Source organism: Silene latifolia, unplaced genomic scaffold (assembly GCF_048544455.1).
Source record: "Silene latifolia isolate original U9 population unplaced genomic scaffold, ASM4854445v1 scaffold_150, whole genome shotgun sequence".
NCBI lineage: Eukaryota > Viridiplantae > Streptophyta > Magnoliopsida > Caryophyllales > Caryophyllaceae > Silene > Silene latifolia.
The window spans coordinates 432,572-459,767 of NW_027413138.1; the positions used below are offsets into that span (position 1 = coordinate 432,572).

The following is a 27,196-nucleotide window of genomic DNA, read 5'->3' on the forward strand; positions in this document are numbered from 1 at the left end:
GTCATGTATGTTCTAGGTTTATGTAGAACAACCTAGAACCTTCTAGACATGTGTATAAGTGGTAAGGAACTTTAGAGAGTTCCGTGTCTAGGTCACTCTAGGATGTCCTATTCTAGAATATTCTTAGGTTGTAGGAGGAGGAGGAGGAACACTATAAATAGAGGACCTCTCCTCCCATTCCCATGAACCCAAGTGTATCCCAACAAATTCACAACAAATCAATACACAAACTAATTCCTTTAAACTAAACTCCAACTAATCAACCTTCAACTAATCAACTAAACAAACAACTAATCTCCACTCTACTTCTTATACTCCCCCATACACCAACAAAATTCTGAAAGAGTAATACAACAAATAATTTCAAGGCAAAAGCAAGCCAAGGAGTTCCCACATAACACCAAAGAAAAGAAAGTAGAACAAACACAAATTGCACAAAGCAGCCATAAACAAAGAACATACAAACCATAGAAAACCAAAGCAGATTGAAAAGAAAAGAGGAACTTTTTTGGCAGTCATGCGTACCATCATCATCCTCAGTTGCAAGCTTGCAGTTTCCAGGTTATATTCCACGATCGTTCCAGTTGCACCTTAGTTTACAAGTCGGTTTTATCAGTCTGCTCCCTGCTGTTTGCAGATTGCAAGACGTGATTTAAGTCTTCAATCTCGGCAATTGAATAGGGCTTGTTATCGACTTTCACGAGTTGTAATTTAGAAGCCCTTAGAACTGCAGGCGAGAATGACTTCATTTTGGGGCATTTCATGATATCGACGATCTCCAGAGACGGCAGTTCCAGGTACGCATTGCAGTTTGAGTTTCCTGATAAAAACCACTCCATTTCGGGGCAGTAAAATACATATAGATCTCTTAATTTGGGTGCTTTTAGAGGTCTGGTTGAGAAAGACTTCATGGCATCACACTCCTCAATTGCCACTTCTTCCAAAGATGGTAATTCTACGACTTGATTTGGTTCTCCGTCGAAAAGCCACTCCCATTTGTTGCATTCTACTACAATTAGTTTTCTTAACCTCGGAGCCCTTAGAAGTGCAGGCGAGAATGATTTCATGTTGGGGCATTCCCTGATAGTGACCTCCTCCAGAGATGGCAATTCCAGGTCTGCATTGCAACTTGAGTTTCCTGATAAAAACCACTCCATTTCGGGGCAGTTATATACCTCTAGTTTTCTTAGTTTAGCCGATTTTAGAGGTCTGGTTGAGAAAGACTTCATGGCATCACACTTACGAATTGTCACTTGTTCCAAAGATGGTAATTCTAAGACTTGATTTGGTTCTCCGCAGAAAAGAGACTCCAATTTGTTACACGAATATATGTCGAGGTCATCAAGTGATGGGAAGTGAAGTGGGATGTCCGAAATGGAACACAACTTGGTCATACGCTCCAAATCCCGTAAGTTTAATCTCTTAAGCCGAGGAAAAACAACGGTGGTATCTTTGTCACCTCCTCGGATTATCACCTCCAAGTTTGGGCACTTTTCAATTTTTAGGTGTTCAAGCGACTGCAATTGCAGAAAGCCCCCATCGGCTGAGAATAAATATTCACATGCCAAGTCTGATATAGAAACGTCACGAAGACTTTTGAAAAGATGTAAAGATACGACCTCCATGTTCAATGCAGATTCGAGGTTCAAGCGCCTCAACTGACCACAAAAATTCAAGATAGCAGTGGAGCCATCTTCCTCAATAAATTGTTTTACAGAGCCTGGACAGCCTTGAATGTATAGATGTTCCAATTTTGGAAATTGGGAAAATGTCCCAACACATCCTTCATTTTCAGATGACGATGAAAATAGGAATTTGGCATTGCCTACAACGGTTTCTACTTGGAGGTAAGACAAACTCGGAAAGACGATCGATGGTACCTTGATTTTCTGGACCTTGAGTGTCTTTAAATTAGGAAGAGGGTTAGATGAGATTCCTTGACCTTCTTCCTCATGAAAGTCCCATAACACCCTCACTTCATCGCTCACCTTCTCCAACCATAGACTCTCCAAACTGGGGAATTCAATCTGCAATTAATTAATTAGTTTATCAATCCAGTTTCAGAAGCGGTGAGGACTTTATTTAATTGGGAGGGGACCAAATGAAGTAATACGGTGGCAGAAGACAACTGATTTCCCATTTGCTTTTGTGTGTATGTATCTTCTGTGGACCCATTTTGTGTAATTCTTTTTACACAAATTCTCATTATAGATGAGAGATATTCGTCTATAATTATAGACGGACTAAATATCCACTCACTTTAAGTATAAGACAAGTAACAAGTTGCATGGTTGGGTCCAAAAATTATAGTTAGACGGATATAGTGAAACTAATTGTTCTTTTTATAGGAACCACATTTCTTTAGTTTCTATATATTTAAATATTATTTTTAACAATAACCCCAAAATAAAGACATACGAAAATGAGTTCAAAAAATATTTCGTAAAATGGGCACCACAAAAAATCGGTATTGTGAAAGTAACAAAGCATGAAAATGACATTTTGTTGTGTGTGGCGATCTTTTATTGATATAAGGAAATGCTATGGTGGTTGGTTAAAGGGTAAGTAAATAAAAAAAAAAAAAAAAAAAAAAAGGCAAAAACCAAAGATATAGTATAATTCTAACATGGAGACAGTTAATAGACTATACAACCAGTGACTAAAAACTGGTGGTGTAGAAACCGAAATTTATAATAAAATTTTCGAATTTTGTTATAAAGAATCCGAGCTATGTCATAAAAATTTTGAACTCACACACTTAACAAGTTAACATAAAAAACTTTAAGAAAGCTCAGAAAAATTACACAACCTCGGTTAGATATGGGTTGGTTTAGGTTGGTTGTACGATGTTATTGTACGACTTAGGTATAATGTTATTTGTGAAGAAACACTTGTGTTAGACCGTTAGTTAAGTGAGAACAGATTTTGTGTTCATTCCCGACTAATTCTCTTAACACATCACCCTCAACCTCAAGGAACAATATGAATTACAAAGTACAAAGTACAAAGAAGCGGGGGTTTTGGTATTCATATACAGAGTATAATCTTTTCCTCAAAAATATTAAAAATTTAAACAAGTCAATATTATGAATTGAGACATGGAAAAGAGGAGGAAGTGAGGAAGTACTACCGTTTTGGGGAAAAAGCCAGTTGAATTGTCGCCTCGAGCAAATTCTGTCATGCTTTCAAGACTATAAAGCGTCAGATCTTTTAAACGAGGAAATACCATTTTATAACTTCCACCATAGAAGCACTCAAGAGTCTCCATATCCAATATCCAAAGGTACTCCAATTTCGGAAAGGTGATAATTTCATTAGGAATTTCTAGTGTTTCACTCTCATCGCTAATGACTTGTTGCATCTTCTTGCAATTTTTTATTGTTAGGCTTTCAAGTTGTACAAGAGAAAGAAACATAGACAGCGGTCCTATAGTCTCCACTTCTTCACAACCGTCGATTTCTAAGACCTTCAAATTCTGAAAGCCATGCACATTGGATTCCTTATCCCAGAGCTTTACAATCCTCTTGTTATTTTCCAACGACAATTCTTCTAAGGATGTCAATGTGACCTGAAACATTATCAAATATGAATGGTAAACCTTTTAATTTGGATTTCTGACTATAATAACTTTTGGTTGAAAATATAATTTTACTAAAGGTTATTTTGTTACTTTATAAATATTTTGTATTTCGTCATTTATTTGTGTTAAGTTTTGTTACCTGAAAATATTGTGTTAAGTTTTGTTTAACAAAGCACTTTTGGCTTGACCAAACTACCTTATTTGACTAAAATTCCAGTTATTTATTTGTAAGTTCTTGACCAAACTACCTTATTTAACCAAATAAGCTAACTGAAATGAAATGCTACAGGGTAACGTTTGAGATATCAGGTACTTAATCCAATTCATCTTCCTTTTTTACCCCTTTAATTTATGATGTTAAGTAATTATTATGCCCTTTTATATAATTTTATGAAATATCAGATATATTTTCAGGTAGTTTTGCTCAATTTCAGTATCTTTTCAGGTTTGAGTTAGCTTTTCAGGTTTCAACTACCTTTTCAGCTAGTTTTACCAGTTTTACCAAATAGAGCCTTAGTGTGGATTTGGTTTCGCTAAATAGGCAATTTTTTTATTAAAATTGGTAGTATGAAATAAAATGAAGGTTTGAGTTCAACCATTATTTGACATATGACATAGACTAAATCGACAAAATTTAATGATAGAATGACTTAGCCATACTACATTTGAAACAAAATTATACTCTAGTTATTAATTTCGGGGGCAAAAAAGCTTTTCGTATTAGAATAATTTTAGGAAATTTATAAAATGATACTAAATATTTTCATGAAACTCTAAAATATTATATTTAATTAAAAAAAAATTATAAAGCTATAAACTGCAAATTGTTAAATCTTTCATTGGTCATATTATTAGATAATTGACTTGACGCATACTTTTTCCGTATAAAACAAATCAATAAACTGATATTATTATTTGCGTGATCAAAAAAAGTAATTGCAATTTTTTTTGTGAAAACTCATATCATGAAATCATTAGCTTGAGTTAGGAAAAATATTTCATCAAAATACACATTTAATGATACTCCATTAATAAACTCTCTTGATTAACTTTACAACTATTTTTTTTTTGTCAAATCAAAATACAATGAGTTGAAATAAGAAAACGAGCATTGCTATCCACCTTCTCCCTCCCATCTTCTCTTCCACCTTCTCCCTTTACCCTCTCACAATTGATTAATCTAATATATATCAAATGGGGTCGGAAGGCAAGTGGAAGAGCCAAGATATATACAAGTAATACTTTAAGCGATTATTAGAGAAGAAGGTAGAAAATTAATGAGGTCTTAATTTGAAATCTACTCCGTATAAGTAATAACTAAAATGTAAAAATTCTACGTAAACCATGCATGTAGTGCACGAGATCTAAACTAGTCTTGTACTAGCCGTATATAGTAGGCGCCTAAAAATATTTTAACATTTTTCAAACAAACAAGAAAATAAAAATATTCGGAATAATACCTAAAATAGCTTTGATGGTACTTAAATTACGTGTCACCATAATGGCACTATCTATTTTTCTTTGGGTATTGCTCTTTCACATACAAATTTCACTTTATCACATACGCAATTTCCAATTTTACACATTGCATTTACTACTACACATTTTCTCATCTCTCATGTTCCTTTCAATACTCAAAAACTAAAAAAATAAATGGATATTGAAAAGCACACCACCACCCCACCCCGCCACCTGATCCTTTGCCGGACAACCATTGTTGGTTGATCCGTAACCATTGTTGGTTGATCGGTAACCACCATCCCCTGCCAAACATGATGTCAATCCATACCGAACTTCCTATAATGCCACCCAAACACCCACCCCTACCGAACTGCCCCCTTGCTGGGTGGACCGACCACCCTTCTTGACTCTATCACCGTACCACCACCTCTAATTGGGGAAAAAACTTAAATTAAAAACAAACCCTAACTTGGAAAAAAAATAATTAATTCAATGGAAAAAAATAGCCAATGTGATTTTAATTATTAAAAAGGAGTAATTACTTGTTTGATATGCAATTTAGATAACCGAACTTTGAAAGCGAGTACCATGAATGACCTCCTAATCAAATCAACGAAGGAAATGCGTTGGTGGCCTCATATTTGTAAACCATATTCAATGGAATTGTTGGCGATTGGTATGCCAATCATATTGTTTATGTTATGGATCTAATTACACTATCAGAGTCACTTTTAGGCTTTAACCCTTAAAAAATCGAGTTGAGTTTTGAGAGGGAGAGGAGAGAGTTTTGGCTTGTTTGGGTGAAGGGCAGTGTATGAAAAATTAATGAAACAATGTCTGTGATTTAGTGAAATCTATGTGAAAGAATAACACCGTTTTTCTTTTATAGCATGTTTGGATAAGAGTATTTCATTTAAAAATCTGAATTAGATGAAATCTTTTGTTTGGGATATGCATGAGTTTTGGATTTGTATTTGGATGAAATCAAGCCAAATAACAACTCTTTATAATCTAACATTATTTGAAATGACACCCATTTACATGTCATTTTAGAATGTTGAAACATGAAACTCTTTTTACTTCTCCCTCTTCTTGCTGACATCTACGTTCTTTGCCCCTTTCTATTCAATCTGCCTCTCCCCAAACAATGGATTATAATATGAAAAGCATAATTTCATATTACTAATTTAAAATCAAGATTTTAAAATGAAATTCAAGTTCCCAAACACTACCTTAAAAGAATCTGAAATTCATGCACGCATCATAAATCAGACAATCAGTAATATAATTTTCGTGTAAGTTTGAAGGACCAAACCACACTATGGCATGCATATTTATGATGATGAGTAACTTTAAACGCGTAAAATGTATGTTTCCAAATTATTTAGAGAATTGTTAACTACCTTCTCTTTTCTAACTTCTCTAACAATCGGTTAAAATATTATATATTTTGCCCCATTTACTAACCAACCAACCCCACACGATATATATTAATTTAATCGATTGTGAGAGGGTGAAGGGAGAAGGTGGAAGAAAAGGTTGGAGGATGAAGGTAAATTAGTATTATGATGAGATATAAAAATTCAGTAGGTCTTCTGAGCTACGGTCTCTCAATAAGGGAACCAATTACAAACTGATGGAAAAATGGTACAAAAAGTAACAAAATGGCTATACATATTACATACTATACAAATCGGGTACCAATAAAAATGGTTATAATATATGTAGTGTGATAAAATAGATACGATTGTAATGAAAATATGAATCAAATAAAAAAAGACATTTTGACTCACGATAAAAAAAAAATATGAGGGGTAAGAAAAAAATACATAAAAGGGTGCGACACAAGCTATGTTACTCCGACTCGGTTTAAAGGGTCGGACACGGTGCGTACCCAATAACCCAAGTGTTGGACAAGGCTATTTTATGACAAATTTACTAGTTTTTGGGCTAAAATGAAGTGTGTAAGTGTCATACCAAGGGTCGAGTATCAGACACGGGTACGTGAGCTCATATAAAGTGTCGAAGTAACATAAGACACAAATAGTCTCTCAATAACTTAGTGAAAGACCGTCTCTGCAAAGTTTTGTGATAAACTTTATCAACCAAATTATGGACCGGAATCCTTGACAAGCTTGGACCGGAGACCACCTAATACGGTTCTGTTGATTCCAGTCTGGTCTGGTCCGGTCCAATTTTCCGATCCGATCCGGATAAAGAACACCCCTAATTAGATTTGATTAAATATACCATAGAGAATAATCCCCCTATATACTAAGGGCTTGCTTGGATTAAGGGTAAAAAGAGGGGAATGAATAGGGGAGTGACAGATAGGGTGCATTTTCTATGTTTGTCATGAGAGTAATTATTCACCTCATGAATCTATTACCCTCGTGAAAGGATAATACATTACCCACTCTCCCCCATGGGTAATGATTAAGGGAGTAAAACATCTACTCCGTAATCATTACCCTTACATGCCAAACCTATCATCAATGAACTCATTACCCAAGCAATTAACTTCCCCATTAATTATCACAATATTAAATTTTACCCCCGAATTATTCCATGGATTCCAGACAAGCCCTAAGAGAAGAAGTTTTCCCTCTAAAAGGCATCAAACTAAATAAGGAAACAAAAAGACTTCTTTCTTTAAATTATTATCATTTCATCAAAATATAATCTTTTAATCAAATAATATTTTCTTCAAAATCTAAATTATAATATTTTAATTAAATAAGATAAATTCACTATAATTTATAAACTATAAATTTCTAAATTTTTGTTATGTATTATGATATATTAGAGAATGACTTGACACATTTTGTATAAAACAAAACATCAAACTGATATTATTAGCTTCGTAAAAAAAAATATTAACACAACTTGAGAAAAATTATTATTTGTAATCATTAGTTTTATGTTAAAGAAAAATATTCGTTAAACGCATTTTATAACTTTACTAAATTATCTTGATTAGTTCATAGTTTTTTTTTCTCATACCGAAACACAATGAGGTATATGACAAATTAATGAGATATCAATTTAAAATATTTAAATAATACTCCGTAACTAAAAACAAAACCTCTATATATATAGCAAATGTGAGGGATCTACACTAGTATAGATATTATAAGAATAAAATCCACAATTACCATTATTGGTGACAGTAGGTTTTGAGTTTATAGTTAGGGTTACCTCTATTTATAAGTACTATAAATATGTTGTATAGTTATCATTAGAAAACACAACATTAATAATACAAACCTTTATACTCATCCCTCTAAAAATCTTATCAAGGGTATACTTATAGCTAATCGGGTTTAAGTCATTGTAAAACATGATCACTCGTACACATACATCAATAGCATTTGAAGGAAATGAAAAAACACACAATATTAGGCGCAATGTCAAGGCTATATTCGAATAGCCAATTAGAAAGCAAACAAATGTAGAATTTAAGTCGGCTATAAAATAAGATGGTACTCCATATAAAACACATCAAACGTACCTTACTATTGAAGAAACTTGGGTGTCGACTATCATCATTGTTGGATGGCTTAACCATACTTGTCAGCTTACTAACCTCATCTAATTTCAGCGTTTTTAAACAGGGCAGCTCGATGATATCTGATTCCTTGTTTACCCCATCGTCTTCACTGAAAATGTAGGTCAAAGAGTTGCAATTTGAAATTTTTAACGTGATCAATTTAAGTGGAAGGGGATTAACGGGTAACAATTCTTCTAACTTCTCCAACTCTGAAACTTTAAGGTGACATAGATTAAAAAACAATTCTGTTGGAGCTTTCCCTTCACATATCCTGCTTATGCTATGAATGTTAGACAGTTCAAGACGACTCAAGTCTCTATATCCTTCTTCGTCCAACTCGGGAACAATATTGTTGACTGCTGCGCTCTTTAAAGCCAAGAAATCAGCTTTCTTTAGCAATGCCTTTAGACAATTGTCCATTTTCAACTCCTGGCTAACATCAAATTTAGAAACCATAAGAGCACATTGAGAAGGCTGGAGTTCAATGTCTTCTTCCCCAACAATTACTTGGAATTTGTCAAGGTTTTCGACAAACTGGGCACCGATGGGTAAGGATATAGGTCCTAACATCCGTATTTCAAGTATATTCAAAAACTTTAACTTATTGAACTCTTCCATGTCTGCCCTTATTCCTATGTCATTAGATGTACTTTCCATGACACCCCATGATGTAAGGCTCCTATCAACCAAGTAGAGCCCTTCTAGAAGAGAAAGTCTAGCTATCACATTTGCAGGAATTCTTGGCTCCTTACACCGACAATTACTCATATCCAGCAACCGAAGTTTGTACAACTTCCCAATTTCATCAGGTAATCCCTCCAAAGACGATCCACGTAAACTAAGAACAAGTAGACTCCCCAACTCACCAATCAAGTTAATATCTCCTAATTCACATTCCACTAAATGCAATGTTTTAAGAACCTTAAGTTTGCTCAAGGATTCTGGCAGCCCTTTCTCAAAATTCATGAATAACATTTCTAAGACCTTCAAATTTCTCATTCCTTGGAAAAAATTAGACTCAAGAACAGAATAGTTGTTTTTATTGCCTTTCAATAGCAAAATTTGGAGCAAATCGGCCTTCACACCACTTAGAAGAACGTAATTAGCTTGAGCCAAAAGTGATATGCCAGTGTACTTACTGAAAGTCTCTTCGCATATCCATCTAGGAATAACGTCCACCAGAAACAACTGTCCATCTGCATTATTTTATATGCAGTAATTTAATTAGCTTCCTTCGTATTTATTCAAGAAATGGCATTGAACAAATGTAAAGACTATTGATAAAACAATAGGTAACAAATTTTGGTATCAATATTACCTGTATTTGTACCAGATTTTGATGCAAAAGACATAGTAGATTCTCGGACAACATCATGGATCTTTACATACTCATCGGTATCACCTTTTAGAAGCATTGAAGATGACACAAGCTCTTCTGCCCAAGTACGTGCTGTTTCTATGGCTTCAGAAAGTTGATTCACATGTTGAAATAGATCCAATCCTATACCATACCTCATCAAGTTGTCAATGGAAATACTTGAACCAATAGGAGATAAACAAGCCATCAAGAAGAATTTCTTTTTCTCTTCACTTGCCATGGCCTCGTAGCTTGTTCTAAGAATTGAGAACGTCTCATAACGCGCACCAGTAATTTGACATGAAATAGGCCTCTCCAATTCCTCGGCAAATTGTCGCCACAATGGCAACTCTTTACCCTTTAAAGAATTGGCTGTAGCTACAATAGCAAGAGGTAAACCTCTACACTTTTTCAACAGTCTATCCGCTACAAATTTATATTCCCCACTGTGGACTTTCCTTTTAACCTGGGATTGGAAGAGATCCTTTGCTTCAGCCTCATTCAACAAGCCCACCTCAAATATGTTAGCTTCATTTACAATCATTGTTTTACAAACATCCATCTCTCTGCTTGTCAGTAAAAGCTTACAATACTCATGAGGTATTATTCCGATTTGGGCAAGATCAATTTTTTTCCAAATGTTGTCTAACACAATTAGTATCTTTTTTGACTTATTATCCTCTTTTCTCCCTTCTGCCTTCAATCTGTCATGTAGGTGGACTGCCTTTTCATGTATACCATGCACATTATTCAAATCCAAACCAAGTCCATCTCCAATCTGATTTTGTATGCTTTCTATATTTGGAGATTCTGAAATTTCAACCATCACCGCTGTATCAAATATGCCATTTGCTTTGCTATTGGCAACTTCTATGGCTAACGTTGTTTTTCCTGTATCATCATAATCGATGATGAGAATTGACAGGGAGAATAAATAATTAAAGGTGTTGTTTGACTTTCATTGTACAAAAGTGTTTTTCAACGAGTTTTTTATCTTAAGCAAAAGAAAAAAAAAACATATTCATAAGTATAACAAGATGCGTTTCTATTTATAAACAATGAATAAATATTTAGTTTATTTTATTGAAATATTTATAATAAACAAATTTGTCATTTAAATATTAAATATTTATGTGAGAGTTCGGCCAAACTCAGAACCTAAACTGCACCATTTCTGACGGTTATAAATGGTTCGCTTAACCGATAATCATTCTTCATATATTTTTTTTGTCAATTTCCGTTTATTTTTTCTAGTAATGTAATTAAAATTTCATTATATATTGTACTAACAATAAAGTTAGTTAGTAAACTTTAGTATTAATCAAGTTAAGAAATTTGAGTTTGGATGCACTAGGAAACTAAAACGTATAATATTTAAATTTTTTGCTTAGTGTTTAGTAAAACGTTTCTCTTAGGTTAACCGGTCTTCTAAAATTGCGAATCGTAACCGAAACGTTTCCGTGACAAAGTTAACGTTTCGTTTCATCAAACCACTTTGTCAAAACAGTTCGGTTAACCGAATCTAAAGAAATGCACAACTTTTTGGTTTGGTTAATTCGGTGATTTATACGAACACCACTAGTAGCCCCCTAAAGTGTTTTAATAAACATATAAGGGAGATCCATAAAGTGCAATTCTCACTACTTAGCTAAGTGCCTAAGTCCACCTAATCTCTAATCTCTAATCTCTAATCTCTAATCTCTAACTTGGTTCTTGGAATTAGTCATCTAATTCTTGTGCATTAGATTTGATCCCATAGTTTAATTTTGTCATTTTTTACAAGTTTCCATAGTAAAACTAGGATATTATGATTTACGAATATGATTTTCATTAATTTAAAGCTATTTTCTACTCCCTCTATACCAATAATCCCTCCAAGTTCCTATTATCTTCCCCTTTCTTTTCGGCACAAAAAATAAGAAAGGGGAAGAAAGAATGGAAAGAATAATAATCCCTCCTATTCATAATAACTCTCCCCCTTTCCTTTTTCATCTATTCATATAACTCTCCCCCTTTCCTTATTTAGTAAAGTTTTATACTTATTTTTAATCACCTCACCCCACAACAATACCCCACAATACTTATATTTTATCTTATTTTAATCACCTTACCCCACAAAAATACTTATTTTAATCATCTTACCCCACAATAATACTTTCTTTCTCTCCAATTACCTTACACCACCACAATACTTTACAATAAAATAACCCTTCCCTTAATTTGCGTGCCTTTTTGAAAGGGGAGAGTTATTATGAATATGAGGGAGCATAAATTATAATACTGTAAGTTATAAAGTTTATAGGAAAGAGAAAATAATAAAGAATGAATAATGAATAAAGAAAGAATAAAGGAGTGGAAGTTGTTGATTTTTTATGAGAGAGAAAATAAGAAAGAATGAATAAAACTTACCAAAAAAGGAAAGAGGGGGAGATAATCAAACTAGTGTGAAAAAGGAAAAGGGAAGATAATAGGAGATTCGAGGGAGTATTTGTTTACCTCATTTGGACGTTTTATATTTATTTGTTGAACTTTCAATATTGAAAATGATTCTGATAGACAATTTGATTTTCCAAATACATTATTCCCCTTATCATCCAAGAACAATAAAAAAAAATGGTCCATCCTCCCTACTTGGTCTTTTTGCCAAAAATAAAAGTAAACAAATGACCGACATGGAAGGAGTAATATCAGTTATGCAATATATATAGTTAAAAAGTTACCCAAAGCATTTAATTTTATTCCACATGACATTTTAATAATTCATTAATCCATAGAATATTATTATTATTATTATTAAAATTAAAAGGTAAAGTTAAACAGAATTTAATTACCATGTGGCACCCACAATAACCTTTCGCAAATTCTCTTGTGTGACGGTCGTACGTGCGACCAGAAGAAAGTGACCACTTTTTGATAAATAGTGACTCTGTTATGACTAAAAAATGACCATTTTTTTCAAAGTGGTCACTACTAACCAATAAGTGGTCATTTTTTGTAAAAAAAAAAAAAAACACGGAAAAGACTGTTGTATAAGAGAATTACTAATAATCATTATACTGTCGATATAAGTTTTGACAAGGATTACACTCGTTTCATTGATAACCCTTGTGTTGCTCAATTTTCTTAAAACCATTTAATTGGGTTTAATGCTTACTCATGGAGAAGACGAATAGTCTGAAGTTGACCGTTCATATACAAGTGATAATGATGAAATGAGTTTTCATCCTTAATTCTTCATATAAGATGACCATCATTCCACAATTTTTCCTCTTCCTTGGTAAGCCATCTTCCCTCCTTTATTTTATCTTGGGTTTTGTTGTAAATTTTATTTTTTTCATTTAATTTTCTATTGATTTAGTCTTACTATTATAGTTGCTAAAATATACTCGCTCCATTCAACTTCTATCACCCCACTTCTCCAATCTATGTGAAGAGTATAATCTATGTGAAGAGTATTATATTGAGGTGGGGTGATAGAAGTTGAATGAAGGGAGTAGTTGTCTTTATTAGGAATTCATATGCTTTCTTAATGGCTGATTTGACTTCACGAAGGAAATTTTACTAATGTTTGTCATTTGAATTCTATTGTTTCTTAGGCAGGTTTGCAAGAGGGATTTTGTACTATGTGATTTTAATACTTTTTTTGGCTAGAAATTTAGATTTATTGCTATTGCTGATTAATTTGTAGTACTAAATTTGTTGTGATGGTAAAAAGTAGGCCATAAAAAATCTTATAAGAGCATTTTTATCCCGTAATAATTAAATTTTAAAGTATAAATGTATAATATTGTATACTATTGCTTGTCTTTATGTAGTTATCTCTTGTTTAATATTTTGTAGTTCACAGTTCGTAAACAAGCAATCAATTCGGTGGGTGTGGGTCTAAAGATGAACCCGACACAACTATAAGTAAATTTTTAAAAAGTTTTAGAGTGATCAAATTGATAATTTTGTTTTTGAATGGCAACTCCATTCTGAATTAGAAGATGGGAACTGAACTCCTCCACCTAAACCTTGATATCAAACATTACGCCGACTGTGTGTAAACAAATAAGTATGTCATATATTATTCTCTAACTGTGAAATTTAACATAAATATCATAAAATAAGAAGCAAATCAAATAAACCCGTGATTTTACGAGTCACAAAACTAGTTTTGTATTCAAATCCTTTAGAAATGGATCAAGCAATCAAACAACATTAATTTAATTACCCTTTGAAGTAAACATCGTAGTTAATGGCACACAAAACTCCATTAAATGGGGGCACATTTCTTTTACTAATAAAACATCTTCCATTTTAAAATGCATTATTGTTTTTAGGGTTATGATATTTAAGAAACCAAAAAAGGAAATAGACACTTAATAATTAATATATGCATTAATTGTATTGATTCATATGTAATTTATTCTCTAATTTCTAAATTAATACCAAATTTGGAAGGGTATTAAATGCTTAAATACAACCCATTGGGTTGTATATAGCATTTCCCTTATATCTTTTTTTCTAAGCAAATTTTGTGTATAGTTAGAAATGAAAAAAAAATAGCTATCGATTTCTTTACTATTTAATATAGAATTTTATTTTGGTAATCTATTAAACATTACAATGGCTAAGCTCTGTTTTTTTTTTTTTTTTTTAACTTAAAGTCCCTCCATTTTAGTTCAATTTAGATCCCGAAAGTACATTTCAAGTCAGACCAGATTATAAATTCAATTGAAATAAATTCAGTTTAGTTCAGATTCCATAAATGCAATCCAATTCAAACTCTATAAGTGAAGTTTAGTTAAGATCCTTTTAGATCCTATAAGTTCAATTCAATCCTTTAAGTTCAGAAATTTAAGCAACTTATATTAAGTTATATTATGTTAAAATTTATTAGCAACTTCTTAAGTTAAACAATTTAGTTCGATATTACATATACGATGATTACTCCCTCACTTTCTTAATACTATATTAAAAAGTTATGATTTACTTAAGGTGTTAATCAAACCAAAGTTACCAGATAAATAAACACCCCACTGCCACCAACGACAAATCTCAAGACATAACCCTTGATCGCCGGAGCACATTCAGCGGGGGCTAAACCTGAAGTTTAGTTTGTATAACATGATCCCAGTCGCTTGTACAACAAGTCGAGATTGGGTGGCTTGCGCATAGTATAAAATGAAAAGAGTGTAGAGAAGTGCAGAATGAGGAAAAAGTCTACTGCATTATTTGATGCGGTTCTAATTGACGCACTTTTAACTCCTTAACCAACCTCATTTTGCATAACAATCGACCTAACTATCGTCCTTTCATAGTCATCTGCTTCCTATTTGCTATTTCCTCCCTTTTTGTCGTTTTGTAGGAAAGGGGCTAATTGGAGCGGTTTTAGCATGATTTCGGACTTAATTGAAGGCAAATCGACTCACTTGATGATTGACAAGGAAGAGGAGACAAGGCACAAAGACCCGTAGACCGTAGATGTAAGATTTATAGAGTGCACAAGGAAAATCCCCACGGCAAAGTTGTTGTAAATGGGAGAGATTATATGTTAAGGAAGTAGGATAAAAGCAGTACAAAAATCATAGAGAACAAAAAGCAGTATTATTTTAAAAAAAAAATAATAATAAAGAAAAATACCTGAGCCTCCCATTCCAAAGACACCAATCGCATTAACACCATTGGATGCGAGTGAGACTATTATCTTCCCAAAAAGCTTATTTCTGGAATCCAAGCCCACATAATCAGTTGGGATAGCTCCCATTTCGTCTCTTGGTTTACGCCGAGTGACATTCTTGATCTCAGGTTTGCTTCCACTAAGTTCCTCGATTGTGACAAGCATAGTGTCAGCCGCTACACTCATATCATAACGATCAGAGAAATAATTATAGGAAATCACACAGCAACAACAGTTTCTGTGGCTATTTATATTATCAGAATCCATCAACTCGGCCTTCAGTTCCTTCCTATTCCCAATAACAACATCCATTGCTTCCACACCTAACCTTACATTCTCGGGGAATGTTTTCAACACCTCCTCATTCAAAATTAATTCCCTCACGGGTTTAAGCATATTTTTAACTTTGTTTCTCAGCGTATCCACATTCGCAACGACATTGTCCGTCGTTCCATTTTCATCATCATGATTATCACTTGGAATTTCTTCATTGTCGCTCATCTTCCTGGCCTTGGCTATAATTTCTGCCACGTCCTTATCCATTTCCGTGAGCTCCTTGAATTTCCCCTTCTCCTTATGAGTTTCTAGTAAATGCATTGCAGCAATAGCCATTTTCTCATCATTTTGCATGAGCTTCTTAAATTCATTTATAGTTTCCGCCATAAGCTTCTCCAACACTTCACTAACCTGTTTATCCTTCTCGTCCATATTTGAAACTTCACTAGTACCAGCCTGTTTATCGTTCCCATCCACATTTGAAACTTCACTAGTACCAGCCTGTTTATGGTTCCCATCCACATTTGAAACTTCACTAGTACCAGCCTGTTTATCGTTCTTATCCACATTTGAAACTTCACTACTAGTACCAGCCTGTTTATCATTCTCATTCACATGTGGATCTTCACGATTACCAACCTTTGTTTTTCTTTTGGTAATATCTTTCATCACTTTCACCACCAGCTCACGCATCTTACGGTCATCTTTAACCAACTTCTGGAGATCATTCTTCATCAATCTCAGCATAACTTTTGCTACCCTCATATCCGTATTCATTAGCCTCTTCATCGATTCATCGTTGACCAAATTCCTGACACGCTCAAACCAAAGCACTGCTATAGGAGTGAGTATTTCCGAATTATTCTCCCCCCTCAGCACCTCGACATCAATAGTATCTTTTTCCGCTAGTAACGTGTCAAGTTTTTCGAGAAGTTTATCAACGTTCTCATCACATTTCTTGATAAAATTTATGTATGTTTGTATCTTAATAATGATCGCAGACAGGAAAAATTTCCCAAATTCTACAGCTCCAGATTCTACCGACACCGACATGTTGAGACCTATTTCCTATTGCACCTTCACTTTCTGGGTTTTTTTATTCAGTTTTTGTGGCAAGCAAAAGGTATATTGAGTGAAACACAATGGGAAGGAGATTGAAAAAAAAAAAAAAGAACAAAGAAAAGAAAAAAAAAACAAGGGTAATTTTATTTTATTTTTAGTTTTTGTGGCAAGTAAAAGGCATAATGAGTGAAGATGGTTTGCAACAAGAGACTAGCAAGTCAAGAATATCAGCAATATTGTACAGAGGCAAGATCTACTCAACATTACTCTTAGAAAATAATACTCCGTAATTTTGTTTGTAAAACAAGAAAAAGAGAGGATTTTGTTCACAAGCTTAGAATATAATCCAAGTTTCGCTACTCCTCATCAGTTAAATACTCCGTCAATTATTGTTATCACTATGCTCCTCTATCAGTAATTAAGCGAAAACAATTCCATTTGCATATATTAAACAACTACTAAAAGTTTAAAGAAATATTGACTGATGAAGTCTACTTAATTAATGTTTCAAGGGACTGCAAGCTGTCGCAGACGTGCATTGTGCAGGCCAATGACTTAATAAAAAATTAGGAAGTAGTTTTCTGTGTCAATCAAACTGTACACTCTGGATCTCGTCTATCCTTGTCGTTATGCGCCTATACCAACAATTAAGTCTAAACAATTCTCATTTGCGTATAATTTAACGGCAACTAGAACATTAAATATATAATATGACCAGATTAAGTCAATGTAAACAGCTAATTCATAGCTTATCAAGCAACATGCTAAAACCTTGTTTAATGTTCAGGCCAATGACTTGATCATTAATTCAAGAAATAATTAAGAGGAAAAGGATTAAATATATACTCCCTCCGGTCCAAACTTCCAATCATAACAATAAAGAAGTAACAAATGAACGGGACACAAGGAGTATAATATACTGTTATAATATGACCAGATTAAGTCTACTTTCTCGAAATGTTAACGGATATTCCTCCTCCGTCCCAATCATTTTGCTAAAACTAAAATTAAAACGTTGAAAGGTAAACAAATGAATAAGACGGAAGTAGTAATCGGTGTATGTCTACGCCGATTGTTAGTTGTCGCACACATGCAATGACTTGAACATAAATTCAGGAAATAATTAAACAACTACTGAAAGTTTAAAGAACTATTGACTGGCGAAGTCTACTTATTTAATGTTTTAAGGGATTGCAAGCTGTCGCAGACGTGCATTATGCAGGCCGATGACTTGATAAAAAATTAGCAAGTAGTATTCTGTATCAATCAAACTATACTCTTGGATCTCATCTATTCTTGTCATTATGCTCCTATATCAACAATTATGCGTAAACTCAATGCCAACTAACTTAGTTAGTAAAGTCAATAAGTCATGAGTGGTGATACTCATGACCCAGGTTCGAACCCCGTCAACATCAAAATCGCGTATGTTAACTCCCTTTACACTAAATAAAAAAAAATATGCTTAAACAATTCCCATTTGCATATAATTTAACGGCGACTTAAACCCAAAATGATTTGGGGTCGGCTGACATGAATATCCTTTAGAACAGTCAATGGGTGAACGCACACCTCAAAATGCGAAAATATAAAAAAGAAAAAGATGATTGAATCAGGCATCAATTATGGTTTAAAAAGTCAACTATTAACTTGATTGAATGATTACACACTCTTGTTTATTTTAATTCAAGACAGTGTGATGCGATTAATACATATACCTAAAAATGAAATAGATAATTATCGACTAATACATCTAAAATGAAAATAGATAACTATTGACTGAGACGAAAAGCGTATTACATTTCCAATTTCGCGATGAAAAAAATGGATGAAGAATACCTAGGGTTTAATCATTGTGGATGTCCCGTTTCTGTTGGCGGGTCGGAGCTCTATGGCGGTTTGAATAACCATCGACACTTATTCAATGTTGAAGCGAATAGCAAGCTGACCCAGACATGTATTATGCAGGCCAATGACTTGATAAAATATTACCAAGTATTAAACCCTGGATGACTGGATCTCGTCTATTCTTGTCATTATCCTTCTGCATCAACAACTAAGCATAAACAATTCCCATTTGCAAGTATTAAATAACAACTGGAAACTTAAATATATATTGACCGATGAAGTCTACTTATTTAATGTTTAAGCGGACAGCTTGCTGCATTATGCAGGCGAATGACAATAAAAAAAAAATTAGCAAGTACTCTGTGTCAATCAAACTGTACACTCTGGATCTCCTCAATTCTTGTCATTACGCTCGTATATCAACAACACAAATTCTTACTTGTCACGGTCACAAGCTCGTGACGTCTCACTACCGTTTTAAATAATAGTTGTATCAACAATTAAGCCTAGACACTTCAACTTGCATATAATTCATATAATTAAACGGCAAATTGACCGGATTAAGTCTACTTTTTCTGAATGAGAACAGCTAATTCCTAGCTTAAACATGCAATGACTTGAACATAAATTCAGGAAACAATTAAACATGATTGAACGGGTGATTAATCCAGCCATGAATTACAGCTTAATATTATCAATTACGAGTATTAATTTGATTGAATGATAACATAATCTAGTTTATTTAAATTAAACAAAAAATAAAAATAATTCCAATTTTGCGATGAAAATAATAAAGGTAGAAATAGTGGATGAATAATACCTATGGTTTAATCGTTTTTGTCATCGGATCTGGAATCCAAGGCGGTTTGAAAGACCACCGACACTTCATATTCCGGCCGACCGTTAACGCTCGTCCCATTGTTACGGCTGTTAATAGTGGAGTTAGGATATGGTGAAATTAAGAGAAAAAGGATTAATAGTTTTGGGTTTAATATGAAAGTGGTGATAAAAAGAACAAAGATGAAAGATCTTTTCATTTCTAAAAAATTAATGGTCCATTATTTTTTAACGGTCCGGATTAAAACTAGGTTTAATCGGATGGTTATAGATTTATTTAGAAATAAAAAGGTAAATGAATGTGATTTGATTTTGGAATTGTTCCGGGTGTAATTCCAGAGCAAGTATTGTTACCACCCGTGGCTTGTAGAATAATGTCTTGGTTGACCCTTCTTCGCTTTATCGTCCCTCTCGGCCTCTCTCGCAACAATGAACGAGGCGGGGGCTTGGGTGTGTGCCAAAGCGTACTCACTCCGACGCTCAAGTCGATAAACTTAAAGGATTAATTTGTGTTTCTTGGCTAGATATGTATTGTAGAGATAAAGGAGATATTCAGGATGAATAGTGTATTTAGGTTAAGTTGTTCGATCCTTTCCTCAATGAAGGTTGAGGAGTATTTATAGGCTTTCACCTTTTGTCACGTAGTGGCCAAGTGGCCAAGTGGCTATCGGTGGAAAGGCATTCTACCCTCGGTAGATGGACCTATGCGGGGTAGAGGGTCTTGGATGTGAGTCGCGGATATGTGTCCGGTGGCGGGTTGTCGGCCGAGACCAGTGTGGCCGATGGGATGCATCGGCTAAGGTCATCTAAGTCGTTGACTTCTTTGTGGATATCTTTGACCTTGCTCGGTGTGTTGACTTGGTCGGGCGCGAATATGCCCCATCAATTTGCCAGCGTAGTCTATGTCGTGGTATGGGCTCAGATGTACGTTTGAGCGTATATTCGCATAAGTATTTTGTAAAAATTTTTTCAGTATCGGCTTCTTCTTCCGCATCGGCGTGGCTCTTGTTAGGTCGCACCGTATACCATATCCCCCTCCACATGGATGCGTAAAGGGCATCCGATGTGGAAAAGAACATGACGTTGGCCGAGACCAAGGCCGAGAGTCTTAGGTTGATTTTGATTGCCCCCGTAGGTGCTTCCTAGCTTGGTTGATCGGGTGGCGAGCGGAGACCGGATACCTAGGAATTTGTTGAGGAAGATGAATAGTCGAAGAGATGTGAATGGGCGTGTTGAAGACGCTTGGTCACTGTTGCATTGATTGACGTTTAAGCGTTGCGACGATTGACATTCCGTGGTTGCATGCTCGACACGTGTCCTTTCCTGATTGATTTGTCGCTTCATGGGTGTGCTCGATTGGTCCTTCTTTATGGGCTTTTTCCCTATAAATAGGCGCTTTTTCCGTGATTTTGGCCTCCATTTTATTTTCGAAAATTTTTCTAAAATCTTCATCTCTCCAAACTTTCAAGGGTTGTCTTTGTCTTCTTAATCTTCGGAGTATTTGATCCGTGAGTGTTTTTTCTTTAAGGTAAACAAGCAAACTTTTTATTTTTCTTGCTAGTGATTTGTTGTGAATCATGTCTTCTGGCGATCTTGGACCTAGTAAACTGCGTCGGGGGCCCTAGGTCTCCTTCTCCGAAGTTGATCCTCAAATTCGGAGGAATGGGAGGATTCGACTCTTTTGGTGATCTTGGTGATGATTTTGGTGATGATGCGGAAAGGTCTCGTCCTAGTGAGGGGAGACAAGACGTCATGGATCACGGCTATGTCGTAAGATCCGTCTTGACCGTGCTTGGTCCCGTAAGCTTGCCCGTTGTTCCGGCGGGAAACTTTTCGAGGATCACTTTTTCTTTGGTAGGGGATACGAAGTTGTTATCCCGAGGAGGGTCGGGCCGTATGTTGTCCTCCGCCCAGGGCTATCTTTGGCGTATACATGCGGCATTTGGAGTACGGGCTCCGGTTTCATTTGAATGGGTACGTTATGGCCATAATTAGAGCCATGAACGTTGCCGTTGCCCAACCGCACCGGCGCCATGAGGACCATAATTGGTTTTGTCGGCTTTGTCTTTTTAAGGGGAGGTTCCGACGGTGAATTTATTCCGCCGACTTCATCATCTCAAACCGTCACTCTCCGGCCGCGTTGGATGGTACAGTGTGCAAACGGACGGGGTTATGTCTCTGTTGACAAACTTTCTTCTTGCAAGGATTGGCAAGGTCGGTGGGTGTATGTTAAAGTCTTGGATGACTATCCGCGCCCCGCTCCTTCAAAGCACCAGGTTAATTTGCGGTGTGAGACTAGGGCGGAGCATGACAGATGGGTCACTCGGAAGCATCTTAAAATGGATGCCAGCAGGGTCGTTCTCAAGGAGGATGAGAGGTGTGCAATGAGGCTCTTTGAGGTGGACAAGAGTGGGATGCCGAAAAGATGGATTCCCCGACGCTTGAGATCATTCTTCGGGATGAGCCGCTTTGCTATGTCGGCCTCATACCAGAAGCCCTAGCACGGGGTGAGTGGGGTCGGTATGAGGCTCATCGCCGCTCAATGTTCCCTTTTCGAACTTCGATTTATTTCCTCTACTTGACTCTTGCTTTGTTTCTTTTGCAGACCACTTTGGACCGGACCTATCTGAGGATCTTCTTCGGAGAATGGGCTGCACAAAGATAAAACCGTTGCTAACTTGCATCCCAAGGCTCTAGCCCATGATCGCAGGACGTCGCCGAATGATCTTATGGAACAATGTGAAGGTCTTGAGCAAGGAGGAGGCGAGCGAGGGTTGTTAGCGGCGTAGTGCGTCGGACGCGGAAAACGGCGTCGACACCGGTTCCAACTCCCATCCCCTCCCCTAAGAAGGTGGAGATTGTTGATATTCCGGTGGGGGACTCGACGCAGAGGGATCTCCCCTTATCCGTAAGAGGAAAGGGACGACCTTCTACCGGGCGAGGAAGTGCCTCCTCCCGGTCAAGAAGGCCAAACATGGTACCTATCTAGCTTGTGGCTTAAATTTAGCCGTGCCATTAGGTGTTTCTGATAAGTCAATGTTGATCGATGTTTTAATTGAATTTCGCGGACGGCCGCACTTGATCGGCTATTGCTCACGTTGGGCGGCGGGCGGTGGGGTCTCTGCGCGAGGTTGGTGATCAAGGCGCCACCGTCAACCCTTCATCCCGAAGGCTTTCGTTTCCCGCCGCGGGCTAGTGGTCAAATTGTCACCACCGTCCCTTCATCCCAGAAGGCTTCCGTCTCCGAGCTTATAGAGGAAGGCACGAAGCTAATTAGGGGAGCGGCGAGGTGGAACGTGGTTCGGGTTCTCGTCTCATGGAGCAAGAGAAGGCCGTGGCTCGGGGCCATTCATGAGCGTAACGCCACTAAGCGGTGGGCTGCGTCGGCGGCTGGATCTCCTCAATGAGCGGAGGCTTAGGGGAGAAGGCGAGAAGGCGCTCTTGGCCGAGAGAAAACTTAGGAGGACGCTGAAAAGGAGGTCCTTCGAGAGGGCTAAGGCGAGGCTGCGCGGCAAAGCTGCGAAGGCTGCGAGGAAATGTGACCTTGTTCGGGCGTGCCGACCTCATCTCCAGCAGAGAACGAGTCGAGGGGCTGTTTAAGGCTCGGGCGGAGGTGGTTCGGGGCAAATAGGCCATCATCAAGCGAAGGAGGTGGACATCGAGATGCTCCAAACCGTCATGCTCCCCAAACTGTGCGCCGAGTTCCGGGATTTGGCCGAAGATCTTTGCTAGGGAAGTTATCGGGAGCTTTTCCCTCTTGATGGTTCCTTCCGTGGGGCGGGTTCGACGTCTTTGCTTGATGACAAGCTCGAGGCTAAGGAGAAAGCCGCGGTGGGAGAAGGCCAAGGAGGCGGTGAAGGCGAAGATGGAGAGGAGGCGGCGCGGAGAAAGCGACTCTTTCTTTGAGAAGGCTAGGGTGGCTAAGGAAGAAGTCGAAAGGATGAGGGCGGTGAGGTGCCAGGAGGCCAAGGCCGAGGTGCTAGAAAATTTCTTTGGGTTGCCCTCGAGGAAGATGCGACTACCGAAATGCGATGGCGGCAAAGAATCGGCTTAGGAGAGCAAGTTTACGAGATCTGTTTTAGCTCCTCACATACTACCATGTCTTTGCTTGATGAGAACAAGTTTCAACGAGATCGCCGGTGTTCGGGGCCAATTACCCGACCCTTCCTCCCCGCTATCTCTTGGTACATGAACATAATTGTAGCTTTTGCTTTTTTTTTGTACAACTTTGGTAGGTTGTGTTTCGGCTTATCCCTGTGGGGACGGCCGTCGTCTGTATTCTTTTCACTTGTAATCTTACTTGTAACTTATCTTCTAATAATAGCTCGTTTCTTTCGCCTTCGGCCTGGCCGAGGTCTTTATCTCATCTTTGTCGAGTTGTCTTCTGTATTCCTAATTGAGCGCCCCTTTTGTTTCGCCCCGGCTTAGCGCGTTTTATAAGTGCGTATCTCAATTTGTGTTTCAACGCTTCGAGGACACTTCGATTGTTTTGCGAGTGTAGTGTGCGATGGCGTTATTCTTGTCGCGGTATCCGCCTTACGAGGTGATTGCCCTCTTGTCGGATTGACCGTGGGAGCGGCATTGGTTTCTTGATAGAGATTGCGCTCTTGTCGGTATGACGGTGTGAGCGGCGTACGTTTCTCGATAGCGTGTTACGTGGCGTCTACCACTTGGAGTGAGTGCGACGGCGTCTACCTCTTCGGGTGGCGTCGTGGCGTCTACTACTTGGGGTGACTGCGGCGGCGCTAATTTCTTGATGAAGCGTCGCTCTTGTCGGTATGACGGTGTGGCGCGTCTGTTTCTCGATAGCGTGTTACGTGGCGTCTACCACTTGGGGTGACTGCGACGGCGTCTACCTCTTCGGGTGAGCTGCCGTGGCGTCTACTACTGGGGTGGCTGCGACAGCGCTAATTTCTTGATGGGCTGCCGCTCTTGTCGGTATGACGTGTGTGGCGCGTACATTTCTCGATAGCGTGTTACGTGGCGTCTACCACTTGGGTAGTGCTGCGACGGCGTCTACCTCTTCGGGTGGCTAGTGGCGTCTACTACTTAGGGTGCTGCGACAGCGCTAATTTCTTAATGGAGGCTGCCGCTCTTGTCGGTATGACGGTGTGGCGGCGTACGTTTCTCGATAGCGTGTTACGTGGCGTCTACCACTTGGAGTGGCTGCGACGGCGTCTACCTCTTCGGGTGGCTGCCAGTGGCGTCTACTACTTGGGGTGGCTGCGACAGCGCTAATTTCTTGATAGGCGCCGCTCTTGTCGGTATGACGGTGTGAGACGGCGTCTGTTTCTCGATAGCGTGTTACGTGGCGTCTACCACTTGGGTAGCTGCGACGGCGTCTACCTCTTCGGGTGCTAGTGGCGTCTACTACAGGGTGAGTGCGACAGCGCTAATTTCTTGATGGAGCGCCGCTCTTGTCGGTATGACAGTGTGGCGGCGTCATTTCTCGATAAATAAGCGATGGGAAAATTTTGCTTTGATGGAAGGCTTGGATGGTTTTTCATTAGGTAAAAACATGCGTTGGGGTGTCCACAGCTATTTTGGACACCTCCGCAACTACATAAATTTTTACGAGATTACCAATGCCCTAATGGCTCATCACGGGCACACCTCCCGATCGGCCACTAGTTGTATCCATGAGGTCGCCCTCTGCTGTAAGGACGAGCTTTTTCCTTTTCGGACTTCTTCGCCTCTTTGAGGATTGCATGTTGCATCCTCGGGCGCTATCCGGACGTTGACCACCTCATCCTTCTCGTTTTGGAGACGAGCTTATGCGCTTCCCGGTCCGAGACATACATCGGTGTTAGGGCCCGGATTGACATCACTTTGCGTCGGCCTCGCTCGGGGTGACTCGGCCTATGAGAACGTTGTAGGCGGACGAGCCGTCAATGACCACGAACTCGGCTAGGACGTTTTTAGCCGCGTTCTTTTCGCGAACGTCCCGGAGTCCGATTGATCCCCGGCACAGGCGGCCCCGAGAAGAAGTATAGGGGGTTGGTGCGGAGGCTCAAGTCCTTGATCTTGGGCCGAGGCCGAGAAAGCACTCTCTAAACATGATGTTCGTGTATGCGCCTGTGTCAATCAGGCACCTCTTGACCAGGTGGTTGGATATGTCCAAATTGACTACAAGCGGGTCGCTGTGAGGGGCGATGACCCCTTCGTAGTCCTTTCTTCCAATAGTCATATCGGGGATGTTTGCAGAGGGGATCCCTGAGTTGGGCAGAAAGTTGATGGCCTGATATAGCTCGTTTAGGTGTCGTTTGTGCCCATGAGCGGACCCTCCGTTCTCGTTGCCCCCGATGACAACATGAATCACTCCTATCCGCTCGAAGACGGACTTCTTATCTGAGCTGCTGGCGTCGGTCTTTTGGCCTTTTGTAACGTACTTGCCGAGGCTTCCCTTCCGGATCAGTTCCTCTATGGCATTCTTCAGATGGCGGCAGTCGTTGGTTAAATGGCCGGTGTGGCCGTGGTACTCACAGTACTGGCTCGTGTCACCGTCACTTTTTGGCTTGGGGGGTCTCTCCCACTTCTGGCCCTCGTTTTTGCTCAGGGCGAAGACCTCGGCGGCTGATACGACGAGAGGGGTTTTTTCACTATACCGCCTCTGGTGGTACGTTCCTGAATTCCACCCGGCGCCCGCCGAGTCTTGCCTCCGGTCAGATCTGTCTGACCGTGATCTGTTATTCTCACGGCGTCTTCCATCGGACCGCGAACCGTTGTTGTCGCGGCGTCCTTCGTCCTGACTGTCCTGCCTGTGACTCTTCTTTTCTGAGTGCTCGGCTTCGCTGGGATCTACCCAGGTCTTGTGATAGTCTTCCACCTTGATGGCTTGGTCGGCCAACTTCCTGGCGGCGTCCAAGCCCAGGCCTCCGCTCTTGATGAGCTCGTTTTTTAAGGCTCCCCTTGGGAGGCCCTTCATCAGCGCGAAGGCCGCCAGCTCGGGATTAATTTCTCGAATCTGCTGGACCTTTCCATCAAACCTCTTCACATAGCTTCGGAGAGACTCGCCCCCCTCCTGTCTGATAGTCAGGAGGTCAGATGTCTCTACGGCCCTTCTCTTATTGCAGGAGTACTGGGCTAGGAAAGCGCCCTTCAGGTCGGCGTAATAGTACACCGAGCCATCGGGAAGCCCTTTGTACCAGCTCTGAGCCATCCCATGCAAAGTTGTTGGGAAAATTCGGCACGAGACCTCGTCGGGCTGCTCCCATACCGACATGTAAGACTCGAAAGCCTCGGCGTGGTGGTGGATCACTATCTCCCTTGTATGACAGAGGTGGCAACTTGAGCTTAGTTGGCACCGGGACTTCTAGGACGTAGGCGTTGAGGGGCTGCCTAACCACGTGTCGAACGACACGCGGCGATCGGCTCCTTGCATCCCTAACCTGGCTCCTCCCCCCGTAGCGGGAGGGGCTCCTTCTTCGACTCGGACTTCTTCTCCAACTCTGCTGAGTCGGACTCCTGCAGCTCCTTTGGGGTAAGCCTCGTTCGTGCGGCGGGGACGCTGTCCTCCCACGAGTGCGGGAAGGACTTGGGTCTACCGCGCCCACTTTGGGCTCC

The 27,196-nt window shown here is 38.8% G+C and overlaps 1 protein-coding gene across 3 annotated transcripts; it reads right to left on the reverse strand.

Moving 5' to 3' along the window:
* Positions 1 to 524: 524 nt before the first annotated feature.
* On the reverse strand, positions 525 to 19,810 carry LOC141637841 (uncharacterized). Of its 3 annotated transcripts, none has more exons than XM_074447260.1 (7): positions 19,617 to 19,810; positions 18,788 to 18,992; positions 15,574 to 16,719; positions 9,910 to 10,839; positions 8,553 to 9,787; positions 3,131 to 3,568; positions 525 to 2,027 (listed from the first exon to the last, which is right to left on the reverse strand). In XM_074447260.1, exons 3-7 carry the CDS (start codon positions 16,673 to 16,675, stop codon positions 597 to 599), a joined length of 5,136 nt encoding a protein of 1,711 aa, XP_074303361.1. In that variant the 5' UTR covers positions 16,676 to 16,719; positions 18,788 to 18,992; positions 19,617 to 19,810; the 3' UTR covers positions 525 to 596. The 3 variants fall into 3 exon arrangements, with proteins under 3 accessions (XP_074303361.1, XP_074303362.1, XP_074303360.1); XM_074447261.1 differs by having other exon boundaries at positions 18,788 to 19,004; XM_074447259.1 differs by having other exon boundaries at positions 15,574 to 17,442; positions 18,120 to 19,004.
* Positions 19,811 to 27,196: the final 7,386 nt, after the last annotated feature.